The sequence below is a fragment of the Schistocerca cancellata genome, chromosome 3 (genome assembly GCF_023864275.1).
Source record: "Schistocerca cancellata isolate TAMUIC-IGC-003103 chromosome 3, iqSchCanc2.1, whole genome shotgun sequence".
Classification (NCBI taxonomy): domain Eukaryota; kingdom Metazoa; phylum Arthropoda; class Insecta; order Orthoptera; family Acrididae; genus Schistocerca; species Schistocerca cancellata.
The window spans coordinates 840,893,811-840,911,911 of NC_064628.1; the positions used below are offsets into that span (position 1 = coordinate 840,893,811).

An 18,101-nucleotide genomic window follows, 5' to 3' on the forward strand; every position below is an offset into this window, starting at 1 on the left:
CTACACACCTTATCTTTCCACGTAATGTCCATCCCGTTCTATGGCCTTCCTCCAGCGCGAAACAAAGGTGTGTATGCCCTGTCGGTACTAATCCTTTTCCTAGTGGCGGAGCCAATGCTTCACTGTTTGAATCATCTCCTCGTCATCCTCAAAATGTCTTCCAACTGCCGAGTCTTAATGCGTCTGTCTTCGCGAATGACATCAGCTCGATGCAACATGTCAGATGTGACAGCTGTGGATGGTCTCTACGACCGCTGCAAATCGTGGAGCTTCGCCAAACCGCCTTCTGATGACCTCACCCACCGTGCCCAGCGACTAACTGTACTTCTGTCGAAAGCAGATGCTCCACAAGCGTTTGTGAATATTCCCCACAGTTTCTCTCTCTGCAGTGAGAAATTCAATCAAGGCACGTTGCTTGCAACGTACATCACCTACAGACGCCATTTTGAAACTACCTTGCAGCTACGCTATCTGTCGGAAGTGACCTAAACTTGGCGCTCACACTCAAGAGACGTCAAATAATACATACATAACGTTTCGCATTCGTAGCGTTGTTTTCAGGCGAGAAAAAAAATGCGGTCCATTACTTTCTGGGCAACCCCCGTACTGCTGATAGTTTTCCTTAGCCGGCCGGGGTGGCCGAGCGGTTCTAGGCGCTACAGTCTGGAACCGCACGACCGTTACAGTCGCAGGTTCGAATCCTGCTTCGGGCATGGATGTGTGTGATGTCCTTAGGTTAGTTAGGTTTAAGTAGTTCTAAGTTCTAGGGGACTGGTGACCTCAGAAGTTAAGTCCCATAGTGCTCAGAGCCATTCGAACCATTTTGAACCAGTTTTCCTTATTTGCAATTGCGAATACATTTCATGTATTTCATAACGGCGGTAGTCGCCGCAGTGCCTGTTCCTTTGGACATGCATGCATGTTCAAAGGAATAACACAGCCACATGCATGCATGCCCAAAGGATCATTGCATCTTAATTCGGAATAACACAGGCACTACAATATCGCATCAGATTTGCACCTGGCGGCCGAAACTGAACTGTTTTTTTTTTTTTTTTTTTTTGTTTTTCCTGCGGATATCGATTCCGCATTAACGCGTTAGCATATTTACAAGTTTCACTGCCATACGATAAATACAACCCACACTGGTCCTCTGTGAGTCGCTGCACTTTAATTATATCCACCCACTACAAAGAAAAATATTTTTAATGAAACTTGTTTCCAACAGGGAAAAGTCAGCTCTACTGTAGCAAAAAACATTTTGGTTGTTATTTGGCGCTTACGAGGAAAACAAGGCACAAGATATAAAACAAAAACGCCCTGTATACTGCCTTCTAAATATTGTTTGATGCTTTGTATGCATATATTTTATTGAGTAAATAAATATTGCTGTTCTGAAATTTTTGAAGGACACTTCTGCTGTCTCTCAGTTGTAACTATGTGGGGAAGTTTCTGGCTAAGTCACTAATGGATTCTATTACCATCAATAGTTCTGTAATTCTTTTACTACGTTTGACTTTTTATAAGACGGATGGTCTGTCGTATCCTTACTTTCACCATTCACCTGCCTAACCACACAGCAGACACCACTCACAACACGTGCAGTTTTGGAGCGGTCGCATAAGTAGCAAAATCAGCGAGTTTCAGTTCAGGAATAACAAGGCAGAGGCGCTGCAGTAAACTCACTTGCCACGAGTTCTAGATAGAGACAAGAAAGTCGCACGTCTAAAAGAAGCTAAGGAAAGCGGATGGACCTTCCAGCGTCACAGTAATGGCTGATGATTCGTCTGTCACTGTCGGCCTTATTACAGAGTCCTGTCATCACCAACTGATTGCACCCTGATCACTACGAAAGCTGTGTCCCAATGTTTGGCGTGTATTTGTGCCGATGAAGTAGTCCTTCAAAGAAGTATGCGAAAACAAGCTACTATGAATTCGCGTCTTCCGGCGTTCTAAAAACCCGACCTCTCTATAGTGATAAATCAACGTAAATAAGTCTCGTGCTGCCGTTCCTGTTTTGGAGCGTGATCTCATGTTCACGTGACTTCGAAACGTCCGTTCGCCAGAGCTGTGTAACGGACAGATGGGACCCCGAGTCAACAGCGTTGACTGATTGATACGTAAGGTTTAGTTCCTTTGATTTAGGCAGTAACTTCGTCTGAGACGGAGCAACTGGACAAGCACGGGCAAAAAGTGAGAAAGATATTCATCCTCACATTCGCCTGAAATCATTTCTGATGAGAAGTATCAGGAGGCGGGATGCATTGTGTTGTCAGTAGAAAAACAGTTAATAGCAGAAAACATCGGGTAGTAGAGAGCAGTAACTTCGAAAGTGGACTAGTCTTTGGATGTGACTTGAGTACCAAATGCATTAGGGGCATTTGAACCCCTCTAAAGCTGGCCAAGTCGGCTGTTGGTGATATGACTGTCAAGTGGAAAACCTAAGAAATAGCAACAACTATACCACCAGATCTCAGATCGATTCCATATTCCTAGATTTCCAGAAGGCGTTTGATACCGTTCCTCACAAGCGACTATTAATCAAATTGCGTGCATATGGAGTATCGTCTCAGTTGTGTGACTGGATTCGTGATTTCCCCTCAGAGAGGTCACAGTTCGTAGTGATAGACGGTAAATCATTGAGTAGACCAGAAGTGATATCTGACGTTCCGCAAGGTAGTATCATAGGCCCTCTGCTGTTACTGATTTATATAAATTATCTAGGTGATAATCTGAGCAGCACCCTTAGATTGTTTGCAGATGACGCTGTAATTTACTGTCTAGTAAAATCATCAGAGCCCGCATCTCGTGGTCGTGCGGTAGCGTTCTCGCTTCCCACGCCCGGGTTCCCGGGTTCGATTCCCGGCGGGGTCAGGGATTTTTTCTGCCTCGTGATGGCTGGGTGTTGTGTGCTGTCCTTAGGTTAGTTAGGTTTAAGTAGTTCTAAGTTCTAGGGGACTGATGACCATAGAAGTTAAGTCCCATAGTGCTCAGAGCCATTTTTGAAAATCATCAGACGATCAGTTCCAATTACAAAATGATCTAGAGAGAATTTCTTTATGGTGCGAAAAGTGGCAGTTATACTAAAAGAACGATAAATTTTGGGTATACGATAAACCGCACAAATCTAAGGGCTGTCAATTCGACTAAATACCTAGGAATTACAATTACGAACAACTTAAATTGGAAAGACCACATAGATAATATTGTGGGGAAGGCGAAACAAAGACTGCGCTTTGTTGGCAGAATTCTTAGAAGATGCGACAAACTCACTAAAGAGACAGCCTACATTATACTTGTCGGTCCTCTGCTGGAATATTGCTGCGCGGTATGGGATTCTTACCAGGTAGGATTGACGGAGGACATCGAAAAAGTGCGAAGGAGGGCAGCTCGTTTCGTGTTATCGCTTAATATGGATGAGAGTGTCACTAATATGATACGCAAGTTGGCGTGGCAGTCACTGAAACAAAGACGGTGTTCTGTGCGGCGAATCTATTTACGAAATTTCAGTCACCAAAATATTTTGTTGACACCCTCCTACGTAGGAAGAAATGATCATCATAATGAAATAAGAGAAATCAGAGCTCGAACGGAAAGATTTAGGTGTTCCTTTTCCCCACGCGCCATTCGAGAGTGGAATGGTAGAGAAGTAGTATGAAATGGCTCGATGAACCCTCTGCCAGGCACTTAAGTGTCAATTGCAGAGTAACCAAGTAGATGTAGATGGAGCAGGCAGATCTCATGTACTGACCGACAGGGACCGTCGAGCACTGCGGATGATGTTTCTAAAAAATCGCATGGAATAAGGGGAAGAAATCAGTCATGGGTTCCAACGTGCTAATAGCAGTCCACCTAACACAATGACCTGGGAGTTACAAGAAATGGGGAACAGGTGATCGAGGAGTGGATTACTATAAATGAGCGATTTGGAGAGATGAAGCATGGTACAGCACGTGGCAGTCCGATGGAAGTGTTTCGATTTGGCGAATTCCTTGAAAATGGTTGGATTTGGCGAATTCCTTCAGAACGGTGTCTGTCATCATTTGTAGTGCAACCAGTGAAGTAGTGAGGAGACAGCGTTACAGTTACAGTATGGGGGTGTTTTCCGTGGTTAGGGTGTAACCCACTTATTACGCTTAAGAAAACGTTAAATTTGGAAGGATACGAACACGTTTTATAGCACTGTGTACTGTGTACAGATGAATAACAGTTCGGAGACGCCGATTGAATGTATCAGCATGATAATTCGCCCTGTCATAGAGTAGCATCTGTGAGGGAATGACACTTCTGAAATGGACTACCTGAATTCAATGGAATGCCTCTGGGTGACTTAGAACGTTGAGTTTTCTCCAGCGTCCAATATCGCTACGTTTCATGAACAAGAATGGCGTCCCATTCCTCCACAGACATCAAGACACCTCACTGAAAGTGACCCCAGCAGAGCTGAAACCGTTGTAAAACCGAAAGGTGAATCACCTCCCTATTCATATCTACTAACGCACGTCTGGATCTTTGACCAGATAGTGTATATAATTATATTGCCCCTCCAGCCACTACTATTGCTGCTTGGAAAGAAATCAAAAGTAAATTTATAGCAAAAATAAGATTCCTGGACATGGATACTTTATCATCTCTTAATTAATTTGTTTCCAATTAATAATTTATGCGCTATTAATAATGTATTAGGAGCAAAGAAAAACTGTTGCTTTTTACACATCATACGAAAATCCAATCCCGAAGAAAGCAGGAGTAGACAGATGTGAAAATTACCGAACTGTCGGTTTAATAACCCACGGCTGCAGAATACTAACACGAATTCTTTACAGACAAATGGAAAAACTGGTAGAAGCCGACCTCGGGGAAGATCAGTTTAGATTCCGTAAAAACGTTGGAACACGTGAGGCAATACTGACCCTACGACTTATCTCAAAAATAGATTAAGGAAAGACAAACCTACATTTCTAGCATTTGTAGACTTAGAGAAAGCTTTTGACAATGTTCACTGGAATACTCTCTTTCAAATTCTGAAGGTGGCAGGGGTAAATACACGGAACGAATGGCCATTTACAATTCGTACAGAAACCAGATGTCAGTTATGAGAGTGGAGGGGCATGAAAGGGAAGCAGTGGTTGGGAAGGGAGTGAGACAGGGTAGCAGCCTATCCTCGACGTTATCCAATCTGTATATTGAGCAAGCAGTAAAGGAAACAAAAGGAAAGTTCGGAGTAGGTATTAAAAACCATGGAGAAGAAATAAAAACTTTGAGGTTTCCCGATGGCATTGTAATTCTGTCAGAAACAGCAAAGAACTTGGAAGAACAGTTGAACGGAATGGACAGTGGCATGAAAGGAGGGTATAAGACGAACATCAACAAAAGGAAAACGAGGATAATGGAATGTAGTCGAATTAAGTCGGGTGATGCTGAGGGAATTAGATTCGGAAATGAGACACGTAAAGTAGTAAAGGAATTTTGCTATTTGGGGAGCAAAATAAACTGATGATGGTCGAAGTAGAGAAGATATAAAATGTAGACTGGCAATGGCAAGGAAAGCGTTTCTGAAGAAGAGAAATTTGTTAACATCGAGTATTGATTTAAGTGTTAGGAAGTCGTTTCTGAAAGTATTTGTAGGGAGTGTAGCCATGTGTGGAAGTGAAACGTGGACGATAAATTGTTTAGACAAGAAGAGAATAGAAGCTTTCAAAATGTGGTGCTACAGAAGAATGCTGAAGATTAGATGGGTAGATCACATAACTAATGAGGAGGTATTGAATAAAATTGGGGAGAAGAGAAATTTGTGGCACAACTTGACTAGAAGAAGGGATCGGTTGGTAGGACATATTCTGAGGCATCAAGGGATCACCAATTTAGCATTGGAGGGCAGTGTGGAGGGTAAAAATCGTAGGGGGAGACCAAGAGATGAATACACTAAGCAGATTCAGAAGGATGTAGGTTGCAGTAGGTACTGGGAGATGAAGAAGTTTGCACAGGATAGAGTAGCATGGAGAGCTGCAAAAAACCAGTCTCTGGACTGAAAACCACAACAACCACAACGAAAATCAATTTACAGTAGTTTTTGTTTTACCTTCAAATTTGTAGACAGTTTACACAGTTTGTTATTTATGTACTACACCGATACATTTAATCTGTTCTGCGCAATATTGTTCATAACCGCGATTCATTAATGTACTTTTTCGATTATTTTTCATTTTTATTAAACTTACTTACAAAATTATAAAATTTGCTGAATCTGTGTAGAGAAAATTACAATAAGATAGTTTTACGGAGTGGGCGGTAGGGGGGCGCAGCTGTGGTAGTTTGCTCGTTTTTCCCGCGTGCCGTTCGAGAGTGGAACGGCAGAGAGACAGCTTAAGGTGGTTCATTGAATCCTCTGCCAGGCACTTTATTGTGAATAGCAGAGTAATCACGTAGATGAAGATGCAGATGTAGTTCTACCAAGGGCGCAGGATCGCTTCGGTACGGCTCCGCCACGCCAGCGGCGCGTTCAAAGCCCTGACCTCAAAGGCGGCCGTGCATCCGTCGCTGCTTCTTGGAGGACTGGCCAGTAGGCACTAGTCAGCCGCCAGACGCCTTCCCGGAAACTGCAGATAAAGGGACGCAGAGGCAGGGCTTTACGTCAGCGACCAGAACACAGCGCCAGATAACCCCGCGAACTCTAGCCGGCCCACGCGGACAGCCAACACTGCCCAGAGCCAAAGCCACGAGCTGGTCGCGGTGGTTGACAGGTTTCGCTGTTTGGGCAGCAAAGTAACTGACAATGGCATAGTCTTGAGGTGTTACAGTTTTTTTCATAAATAACTATAAATAACACCACACCGATGCACAGAATGACTGAAAGGCCGGCCGGAGTGGCCGTGCGGTTCTAGGCGCTGCAGTCTGGAACCGAGCGACCGCTACGGTCGCAGGTTCGAATCCTGCCTCGGGCATGGATGTGTGTGATGTCCTTAGGTTAGTTAGGTTTAATTAATTCTAAGTTCTAGGCGACTGATGACCTCAGAAGTTAAGTCGCATAGTGCTCAGAGCCATTTGAGCCAGAATGACTGAAATACATCGCTGCCCCTGTGAGTCAGTGTTGACTCCTTCGCCTTGTGCAACATCAATGCAGCGCCACGTTATAAACAACCACACGTGTGTCGTCTGCTCAAGCATCTGCCAAGGCATCAGCCACAGTAAACGGCCAGGCAGCACTACTGCCAAAAAGACCCCTTTTATCTGGGCCTGTTGCTTTTACTCTAAGGTTACTGATGTCCTTCCCAAGGCATCGGACAAGCCCTGAGTCAGAATTACGATGTGAAAATTGAAATTATTTTGACGGCTAATAATACAGATAGTTCACTGCATCCATATTAAATTGAGAGTCCCTCAGAACTTGTCGGTTCTACTCACGTGCAAATTGCATTTATAATATGACTGAACAGGACTGAAAAGAGCGGAAAGGGATAGAAACATACAAAAATAAGAATCACTAGAAACACGCCAAAATTAAAAAAAAAATTACGATGATATTATGATCAACATCACACCATTTCGTGTGATCGTTTGATTAGGGTATTACGAATAATTGGATTTCCTCTAGATTAAATGTTATGAAAGCTATTGATATGTCTTTGTTTGTGTTTTAATTACTAAATATCAGGTTTCGCAGGGATAGTCTATGGAAGCTAGTCTCCACAAATACTATTGTGTCACTGGCAATAAGATGTGGTTTTGACTTCCAACACTTGTTAGTAAAGTTGGGGATGATTTCTAAAAGAGAAACGAAATACGAAAATTTTAACCGCACGAAGAAAACTGATAAAGTAAACATAAGTAAAAGGATCAGTATGTAAAGGGAAGAATAATATCAAGAATTTTTGTGTAGTTGGCGAAAGTATCTGCTGCGTTACATCAGAACCAACGTTTTATATCCTCTCTACTTCGACCATCATCAGTTATTTTGCTCCCCAAATAGCAAAACTCCTTTACTACTTTAAGTGTCTCACTTCCTAATCCAATTCCCTCAGCATCACCCGACTTAATTTGACTACATTCCATTATCCTCGTTTTGCTTTTGTTGATGTTCATCTTATATCCTCATTTCAAGACACTGTCCATTCCGTTCAACAACTCTTCCAAGTCCTTTGCTGTCTCTGACAGAATTACAATGTCATCGGCGAACCTCAAAGTTTTTATTTCTTCTCCCTGGATTTTAATACCTACTCCGAATTTTTCTTTTGTTTCCTTTACTGCTTGCTCAATATACAGATTGAATAACATCGGGGAGAGGCTACAACCCTGTCTCACTCCCTTCCCAACCACTGCTTCCCTTTCATGTCCCTCGACTCTTATAATTGCCATCTGATTTCTGTACAAATTGTAAATAACCTTTCGCTCCCTGTATTTTACCCCTGCCACCTTTAGAATTTGAAAGAGAGTATTCCAGCCAACGTTGTCAAAGGCTTTCTCTAAATCTACAAATGCTAGAAACGTAGGTTTGCCTTTCCTTAATCTTTCTTCTAAGATAAGTCGTAAGGTCAGTATTGCCTCACGTGTTCCAACATTTCTACGGAATCCAAACTGATCTTCACCGAGGTCGGCTTCTACCAGTTTTTCCATTCGTCTGTAAAGAATTCGCGTTAGTATTTTGCAGCTGTGACTTATTAAACTGATAGTTCGGTAATTTTCACATCTGTCAACAGCTGCTTTCTTTGGGATTGGAATTCTTATATTCTTCTTGAAGTCTGAGGGTATTTCGCCTGTCTCGTACATCTTGCTCACCATATGGTAGAGTTTTGTCAGGACTGGCTCTCCCAAGGCCGCCAGTAGTTCTAATGGAATGTTGTCTATTCCCGGGGCCTTGTTTCGACTCAGGTCTTTCAGTGCTCTGTCAAACTCTTCGCGCAGTATCATATCTCCCATTTCATCTTCATCTACATCCTCTTCCATTTCCATAATATTGTCCTCAAGTACATTGCCCTTGTATAGACCCTCTATATACTCCTTACACCTTTCTGCTTTCCCTTCTTTGCTTAGAACTGGGTTTCCATCTGAGCTCTTGATATTCATACAAGTGGTTCTCTTATCTCCAAAGGTCTCCTTAATTTTCCTGTAAGCTGTATCTATCTTACTCCTAGTGATATATGCCTCTACCTCCTTACATTTGTCCTGTAGCCATCCTTGTTTAGCTATTTTGCACTTCCTGTCGATTTCATTTTTAAGACGTTTGGATTCCTTTTGCCTGCTTCATTTACTGCATTTTTATATTTTCTCCTTTCATCAATTAAATTCAATATTTCTTCTGTTATCCAAGGATTTCTACTAGCCCTCGTCTTTTTACTTACTTGATCCTCTGCTGCCTTCACTAGTTTATCCCTCAGAGCTACCCAATCTTCTTCTATTGTATTTCTTTCCCCCATTCCTGTCAATTGTTCCCTTATGTTCTCCCTGAAACTCTCTACAACCTCTGGTTTAGGCGTTTTATCCAGGTCCCATCTCCTTATATTCCCACCTTTTTGCAATTTCTTCAGTTTTAATCTACAGTTCAAAACCAATAGATTGTGGTCAGAGTCCACATCTGCTCCTGGAAATGTCTTATAATTTAAAACCTGGTTCCTAAATCTCTGTCTTACCAATATATAATCTATCTGTAATCTTCCAGTGTCTCCAGGCCTCTTCCATGTATACAGCCTTCTTTCATGATTCTTAAACCAAGTGCTAGCTATGATTAAGTTATGCGTTGCGCAGAATTCTACCAGGCGGCTTCCTCTTTCATTCATTACCCCGAGTGCATACTCACCTACTACTTTTCCTTCTCTTCCTTTCCCTATTATCGAATTCCAGTCCCCTATGACTATTAAATTTTCATCTCCCTTAACTATCTGAATAATTTCTTTAATCGAATCATACATTTCTTCAATCTCTTCATCACCTTTGGAGCTAGTTGGCATATAAACTTGTACTATTGTGGTAGGCGTGGGCTTCGTGTCTATCTTGGCTACAATAATGCGTTCATTATGCTGTTCGTAGTAGCTTATTCGTGCTCCTATTTGTTTATTCATTATTAAACCTACTCCTGCATTACCCCTATTTGATTTTGTATTTATAACGCTGTATTAACCTGACCAGAAGTCTTGTTCCTCCTGCCACCGAACTTCACTAATTCCCACTATATCTAGTTTTAACATATCCATAGGTTTCTAACCTGACTGCCCTTATTAAGGGATCTGACATTCCACACTCCGATCCGTAGAACTCCAGTTTTCTTCCTCCTAATAACTATGTCCTCCTGAGTAGTCCTCCCCGGAGATCCGAATGGGGGACTATTTTACCTCCGGAATATTTTATCCAAGAGGACGCCATCATCAATTAACCATACAGTAAAGCTGCATGCCTTCGGGAAAAATTATGGTTGTAGTTTCCCCTTGCTTTCAGCCGTTCGCAGTACCAGAGCAGCAAAGTCATTTTGGTTAATGTTACAAGGCCAGATCAGTCAATCATCCAGACACTTGCCCCTGCAACTACTGAAAAGGCTGCTGACCCTCTTCAGGAACCACACGTTTGTCTGGCCTCTCAACAGATACCCCACCGTTGTGGTTGCGCTTACAGTACGGTTATCTGTATCGCTGAGTCAGGTAAGTATTACCACCAACGGCAAGGTCCATGGTTAATGGAGCCATATCACAACGTAATGGTCATATACAAAATTTTAACAAAATTTTCGTGGTTTTCATGATGGACAGTACGGAATGACGCTAAACATAGTCAAAATGGTGTTGTGACAATAGGGTCTAGTGTGAGCGATAATTGGAACGGTTAGGGTTGAATGAGGTACTTTATTTACGTTTTTTGCTCCTGAAGATACTTAGTTTCCATGGGATTTTCAGTCTCCAAGAGCATTTAAGTTACCGATGAGATAAAATATTTTCGGTTTCAAGAAAACTTTAGTTTAGTTCAAGGATTTTACTTCGGAGATTAATTTTGATTTTAAAGAATACGTTCTATTTCAAGAAGAATTCTAACTGTCAAGAATACTGCAGTGAATCTCCTTTAGAACACAGTATGTTTAGCCAGGCACTAAGACCGAGTACAAGGTCCACTAGACGGGTAAGATTGAAGCCAATAATAGAAATACATAAATAAAAACAAAAAAGAAGAAAGTTGGCGCAGTGGAGTTTCTGGACTTCGCAGGACCCCACATCCGGACGTCCAGTTCTAACTTTTCTGTAGTTCTCGTAAACGGCTTAACGAAATACTGGGATGGTTCTTCTGCTTAGAACAAGGCGACTTTCCTTCACATTGTCGACTGTACGCTAACGCAAATCTTCCTTTCCTCTCTTTACAAACGTACCGAAGTCTGCAATGAAGCTCTCTTTAGTTTCGGAGCAGCTTTCTAACAAACAAACAACGGCACATCTTGCCCAGGCGTCATAAGTTTGCAAGTCACACACCTTTCTAAGGCATATTGTACAATACTCTTGAATTCTGAGCACTCAACATTTTTAATCTCAGAGATGAATGTTTACTGTTGACTACCCAGGCGATCTGAAATCTGTTCCTTGTCGCACTTATTAAGCATAAATACAGTATCATCCTGTCTTCATTTATAATTGTGTCGACACACGTAGCCAGCGATGCTATAACGGCCTTATGATCACTGATTCTCTGCTCTACGATGAGACTAAAAGTTCAGTCTTCTTAGTAACCAGGAGACCTAAGACGGTCCCCTCACGAGACGGTTCAGATAAGGCATGTAGAATAGTTTCGCACGATTTTCTGTCCTCCCTATCCGCCCTAACCCCCTTAAGATGGGTTGATTTGATGGAGGGAGGAGACCAAACTGCAAGGTTATCGGTCTCATCGGACTAGGGAAGGATGGGGAAGGAAGTCGGCCGTGCCCTTTCACAGGAACCATCCCAGTATTTGCCTGAAGCGATTTAGGGAAATCACGGAAAACTTAAATCAGGATGGCTGGACGCGGTATTGAACCGTCGTCCTCCCGAATGCGAGTGCAGTGTGCTAACCACTGCGCCACCTCGCTCGGTCCCCCTTAAGTCTCCCAGTCTACAGCTGGTAAGTTGAAGTCTCCCCCTAACCCAACACGACCAAGAAATTTACGCGCAATACTCTCCAGGTTTTTCTTGAAATGTGCTGTCAACAATGCTCGTAAGGCGGGGTCTATAATAGCATTCGATAATCACGTATGATCCGCTTTTTAAAATTATTTTCAATTAAACTACTTCGCATTCGGAATCTGTATTAACCTCGCAGAGCTTATTGTATTATTTACGGCTATAAAAACTACCCCATCATTGACGTCCAAATTACATGGATCTTTGAGGTATTCATTCCAAACTGAATTTAGAACATCGTTGCTATCAGCATTTGGTTTCACCAGCTTTCTGTTCCTAGCACCATACTGTTTGTAAACAAGAGTAGTTCTGGGATCTTCCCAAGTAGTTTAAATATACTAATTTCACTTTCTCTTTTAATGCTGTGTCATGACGAATATTTCTCCCTGAAATTGTTGAGGCTGCCATTCTTCCCTCTCTGTAATCAAAATATTAACCAGGCCTGCGGAGGGATTCCTCTATTCTAACGCAACCCACATGTGCAAGCTACATGTATGCCGCTATCCTAGTAACCACTTCTTGCATGTAGTGCACGCCCGAGCTATTAAGAGGGATCCTACAGGTCTCCGCCGCGCGGAATTAGCCGAGCGGTCTAGGGGCTGCAGTCATGGACTGTGTGGCTGGTCCCGACGGAGGTTCGAGTCCTCCATCGGGCATGGGTGTTTGTGTTTTTCCTTAGGATAATTTAGGTTTATTTATTTATTTATTTTTTTACAGTTCTCCCCCCAGTAGTGGTAGTCGGCAAACACGCATCCAAGATAGTCACAGAATCGACTGAGACACTTGTTCAAGCCTTCCAATCGGCTCCAAACCAGAGGACTATGATCGGATTTGGGAACAATGCTTCAAATTGCTAGCTCAAATTCAACCACACGCGTGTGGCTAGCTATCTTCACCAATGCAGCGAACTGCCTGTAGAAACCGCAGACAGCTTCTGAATCTAAGTGTCAGGCATCACTGGTGTGAGCCACGATTTGCAGCCAGGTGCAGCCAGTATACCCATAGCTCCCAGCAGAGCATCTTCCGGATATCGGACGAGATCACCTGGCATGCGTACCGAGCGGACAGCAGCCTTCCTTTCCGCCCTGCCTCCTATTTTCTCAAGAGGCTTCATTACTTGGCTAACGATGGAACTCCCAGTGACCAACGAACGCACCTTCCGCGCTGGTCTGGAACCTTTCAGGAAGATAGACCCCAGTCCCAGCACAGGAGACTCCTATGCTAGCTCAGATGTACCCACAGCAATGGGAAAGACTTCATACCTGTTTTTAAGATGTAAGGGGACAGCTGTGTAGCCAGTACCCACCTTCGCCTTCCACCCAGAGATTCGCATCCCTGCCACTGTTTGCCATTCACACTAGGGTAAATGTAGACCAGCTAGGACAAGCTAGTCGAAAGTCGCTATGACATGAGGGATCCCAGGCAATACAATACGCACCAGAGGTGCCACAGATGTTTTCCTAAAGTACCTCAATGCCATCGCAGCTCAACAGATGTTGTCCTAAGGTACCTCAATGCCATCACAGCCCAGACTGAATTCTGTCAACTGCGGCCAACACTTCTTCCAGTTTTTTCCAATCTCCCGTTCCCATACATCCCACCCTTCTAATATGTACGAGGGTCACTTCAAAAGAAAAGCACTTTTTTTTAAAAATTCATCTTTTATTCTACATGTCTGAAAGTTTTTCAGTGTGTAGATACATCCTTTAGGAACAATATTTTCATTTCTACGTACAATTTGCATCCCTCTCAACTGCCTTATGTCATCTTGGAACCAGCGCCTATATACCCGCACAGTAAAATTCTGGACCAACCTGTTGGAGCCACTGTTTGGCAGCGTGCACAAGGGAGTCATCATCTTCAAACATTGTTCCACGAAGAGAGTCTTTCAGTTTCCCAAAGAGATGATAGTCACATGGAGCCATGTCAGGACTGTAAGACAGGTGTTTCAGTGTTATCCATCCGGGTTTTTTGATCGCTTCCATCGTTTTTTGACTGACATGTGGCCGTGCATTGTCGTGCAACAGCAAAACATCCTTCTTTTGCCGATGTGGTCGAACACGACTCAGTCGAGCTCGAAGTTTCTTCAGTGTGTCACATATGCATCAGAATTTATGATAGTTCCACTTGGCATTATGTCCACAAGCAAGAGTCCTTCGGAATCGAAAAACACCGTAGCCATAACTTTTCCAGCAGAAGGTGTGGTTTTGAATTTTTTTTCTTGGATGCATTTGCATGATGCCACTCCATTCATTGTCTCTTCGTCTCTGGTGAAAACTGATGGCGCCATGTTTCAGCACCTGTCACAATTCTTCCAAGAAATTCATTTCCACCATTCTCGTACCGTTCCAAAAGTTCGCTGCATACCGTTTTTCTTTTTTCTTTGTGAGCCGCTGTCAACACCCTGGGAACCCACATGGCACAAACCTTTTTTAACGCCAACACTTTCAGTATTCTGCAAACACTTCCCTCCCCTATCCCAACGTAGCGTGACAATTCGTTCACTGTGATGCGTCTGTCAGCAGTTACCAATTTGTTAACTCTCTGCACATTGTCTGGAGTGTATGCAGTACGAGGCCTGCCGCTGTGAGGACAATCCTCAATATTGCCGTGCCCGCTTTCATCATGTAACCTGCTTGCCCACCGACTAACTGTACTGCGATCGAGAGCAGCATCTTGTGGATGTTTCCCAGTGTCTCGTTTTCACAGCACAGGAATTCTATGACAGCACTTTGCTTCTGACGAACGTCAAGTGTAGCAGCCATCTTGAAGACAAATGCTGTGACGGCGCCACTCACGGGAACAGGTTGAACTAAGGTTGGAAACAAGCGGGAAGGATGTATCCACACACTGCAAAACTTTCACATATTCAGAATGAAAACTGTATTTTTACAAAAATAGTGTGCATTTCTTTTGGAGTGACCCTCGTAATAGGATATAGCGCGGAACGTCTCATTTACGAGTCAGTAAGAGAGTTGTCTTGATAGTCCGGTTAAATACCGTCCACTGGTGCTGTTGCAGTGTCGCTGGTGGGTTCGCGCACGCACGGCCGCCTGCAGATGTTCACGCGCTTCATGCTGACTGTGGAGCCGAAGGACCCGCGAGCAGACGCGTCGCCGCGCCGCGTGGGCAGCTTCCAGCTGTTTGGCGACTCCCTCACCACCTTCAACGACCAGTGTGTCAACACCATCTCGGAGGCCGACGACCTGCCGAAAACCGAGGTGCAGGTCATGTGGAACGCGCCACCCAAGGGCTCCGGTTGCGTCATCTTCCGGTGAGCCGTGGTGCTGTTCTATAAATATCCAATTTTCTGCTGAATATTCACAAGGATTCTTGCCGCCATTTTCTTTTGGACGTCGTTTGCCTCTGACTCTACATCTACATCTTCATACACTTTGGTCGCGCTACGAGATGGATGGTCGAGGGGCACGTAGCGAGGAAAGTGCTATGCGCACATTCTCAACACTATTAGTGGAGTCTTAACGGTAAATATCAGCCCTCTCATTGTCTGGGTGGTAAGTGGGCCAACGTAGGCTGTTCAGGTTGTAGCGTCGGCTTCAGCTGACATACCTACAAACTGCTGATACTGTTCCTGGTGCGAGTATATTGCGTAAGTACAGGGCTATTACAAATGATTGAAGCGATTTCATGAATTCACTGTAGCTCCATTCATTGACATATGGTCACGACACACTACAGATACGTAGAAAAACTCATAAAGTTCTGTTCGGCTGAAGCCGCACTTCAGGTTCCTGCCGCCAGAGCGCTCGAGAGCGCAGTGAGACAAAATGGCGACAGGAGCCGACAAAGCGTATGTCGTGCTTGAAATGCACTCACATCAGTCAGTCATAACAGTGCAACGACACTTCAGGACGAAGTTCAACAAAGATCCACCAACTACTAACTCCATTCGGCGATGGTATGCGCAGTTTGAAGCTTCTGGATGCCTCTGTAAGGGGAAATCAAAGGGTCGGCCTGCAGTGAGCGAAGAAACGGTTGAACGCGTGCGGGCAAGTTTCACGCGTAGCCCGCGGAAGTCGACGAATAAAGCAAGCAGGGAGCTAAACGTACCACAGCCGACGGTTTGGAAAATCTTACGGAAAAGGCTAAAGCAGAAGCCTTACCGTTTACAATTGCTACAAGCCCTGACACCCGATGACAAAGTCAAACGCTTTGAATTTTCGGCGCGGTTGCAACAGCTCATGGAAGAGGATGCGTTCAGTGCGAAACTTGTTTTCAGTGATGAAGCAACATTTTTTCTTAATGGTGAAGTGAACAGACACAATGCGCGAATCTGGGCGGTAGAGAATCCTCACGCATTCGTGCAGCAAATTCACAATTCACCAAAAGTTAACGTGTTTTGTGCAATCTCACGGTTTAAAGTTTACGGCCCCTTTTTCTTCTGCGAAAAAAACGTTGCAGGACACGTGTATCTGGACATGCTGGAAAATTGGCTCATGCCACAATTGGAGACCGACAGCGCCGACTTCATCTTTCAACAGGATGGTGCTCCACCGCACTTCCATCATGATGTTCGGCATTTCTTAAACAGGAGATTGGAAAACCGATGGATCGGTCGTGGTGGAGATCATGATCAGCAGTTCATGTCATGGCCTCCACGCTCTACCGACTTAACCCCATGCGATTTCTTTCTGTGGGGTTATGTGAAAGAGTCAGTGTTTAAACCTCCTCTACCAAGTAAGGTGCCAGAACTGCGAGCTCGCATCAACTATGCTTTCGAACTCATTGATGGGGACATGCTGCGCCGAGTGTGGGAGGAACTTGATTATCAGCTTGATGTCTGCCGAATCACTAAAGGGGCACATATCGAACATTTTTGAATGCCTAAAAAAACTTTTTGAGTTTTTGTATGCGTATGCAAAGCATTGTGAAAATATCTCAAATAATAAAGTTATTGTAGAGCTGTGAAATCGCTTCAATCATTTGTAATAACCCTGTATATTGCGTTCTAATATTATCGATGGTCTGTACCATTCCATTCGCATAGCGTACTCAGCGAGGGATTGAGTCTCTACTGAAACCGGCACCAATTCTGGATACTGTTGAGTCGAAGTTAAAAAGTGCTGTGTACTTGATTTTCAGTAAGTCTCGTCTTCTTTCTTAATTTTCTAAAGGTAACAGCCATGTAATATTTATGAGGTATGGACTTCATCCTTTATCTAGTTTCTCCTATTACTGAGCTTCGCTATTCAACATTTTAACACCTTTTTATTTGGTAGTTTTCTTTTCCGTTTGTCTGTTCGGTACAAATTTGGCAGTTGATTTCAAACTAACTTTCCATTGAGCTAGAGACTTGAAACATTCAACGTAGCTCAAAAGTTGATGATAATGCAATATTAACTCGCTTTGTTGTCTGGTGTATGGTGGAGGGTACTTTGCTTTTCTGTCTGTTCGGTACATATTTAGCAACTGATTTTAAACTGACTTGCCGATGAACTAGTGACCGGAAACGTTCAGCATAGCTCAGAACCGGATGACAATGCAACATTAACTCGCTTTCTTGTCTGGTGTGTAATGTTTGCACCATTGCTTTTTGCGTCATTTCCACCGAGCAAGGTGGCGCAGTGATTAGCACATTGGACTCGCATTTGGGAGGACGATGGTTCAAATCCGCGTCCGGCCATCCTGATTAAGATTTTCCGTGCCTTTGAAAAGGCACGGCCAACTTCCTTCAAAATCTTTCTCTAATCCGATGGAACCAATGACCTCGCTGTTTGGTCCCCTCCCTCGAATCAATCAGTCAATCCTCGTTTCCTGTTCAGTCGCGAATGTTTCGCGGTAAAAACGATTGCTGGTAAGACTCTAGGTGAGTTCCATGGTCTCTCATTTTTACCTTCACGGTCTTCTTGCTAGATATACGTAGGAGAGAAGAATATTTTTGTTCACTCAGGTGAAGGGAAGCTGAAATAAACCTGAAATTTACCACATGTCTCTGGTGTAATCTCATCAAAATGT

General features: G+C 43.6%; 1 protein-coding gene across 1 annotated transcript in view; it reads left to right on the forward strand.

Moving 5' to 3' along the window:
* The window catches only part of LOC126175894 (spondin-1), a 211,238-nt gene that overhangs the window by 119,803 nt on the left and 73,334 nt on the right, over nt 1–18,101 (forward strand). The window contains exon 3 of the mRNA XM_049922950.1: nt 15,147–15,399. Within this exon, the coding sequence (XP_049778907.1) occupies nt 15,147–15,399 (253 nt within the window). The remainder of the gene's footprint in view (nt 1–15,146; nt 15,400–18,101) is intronic.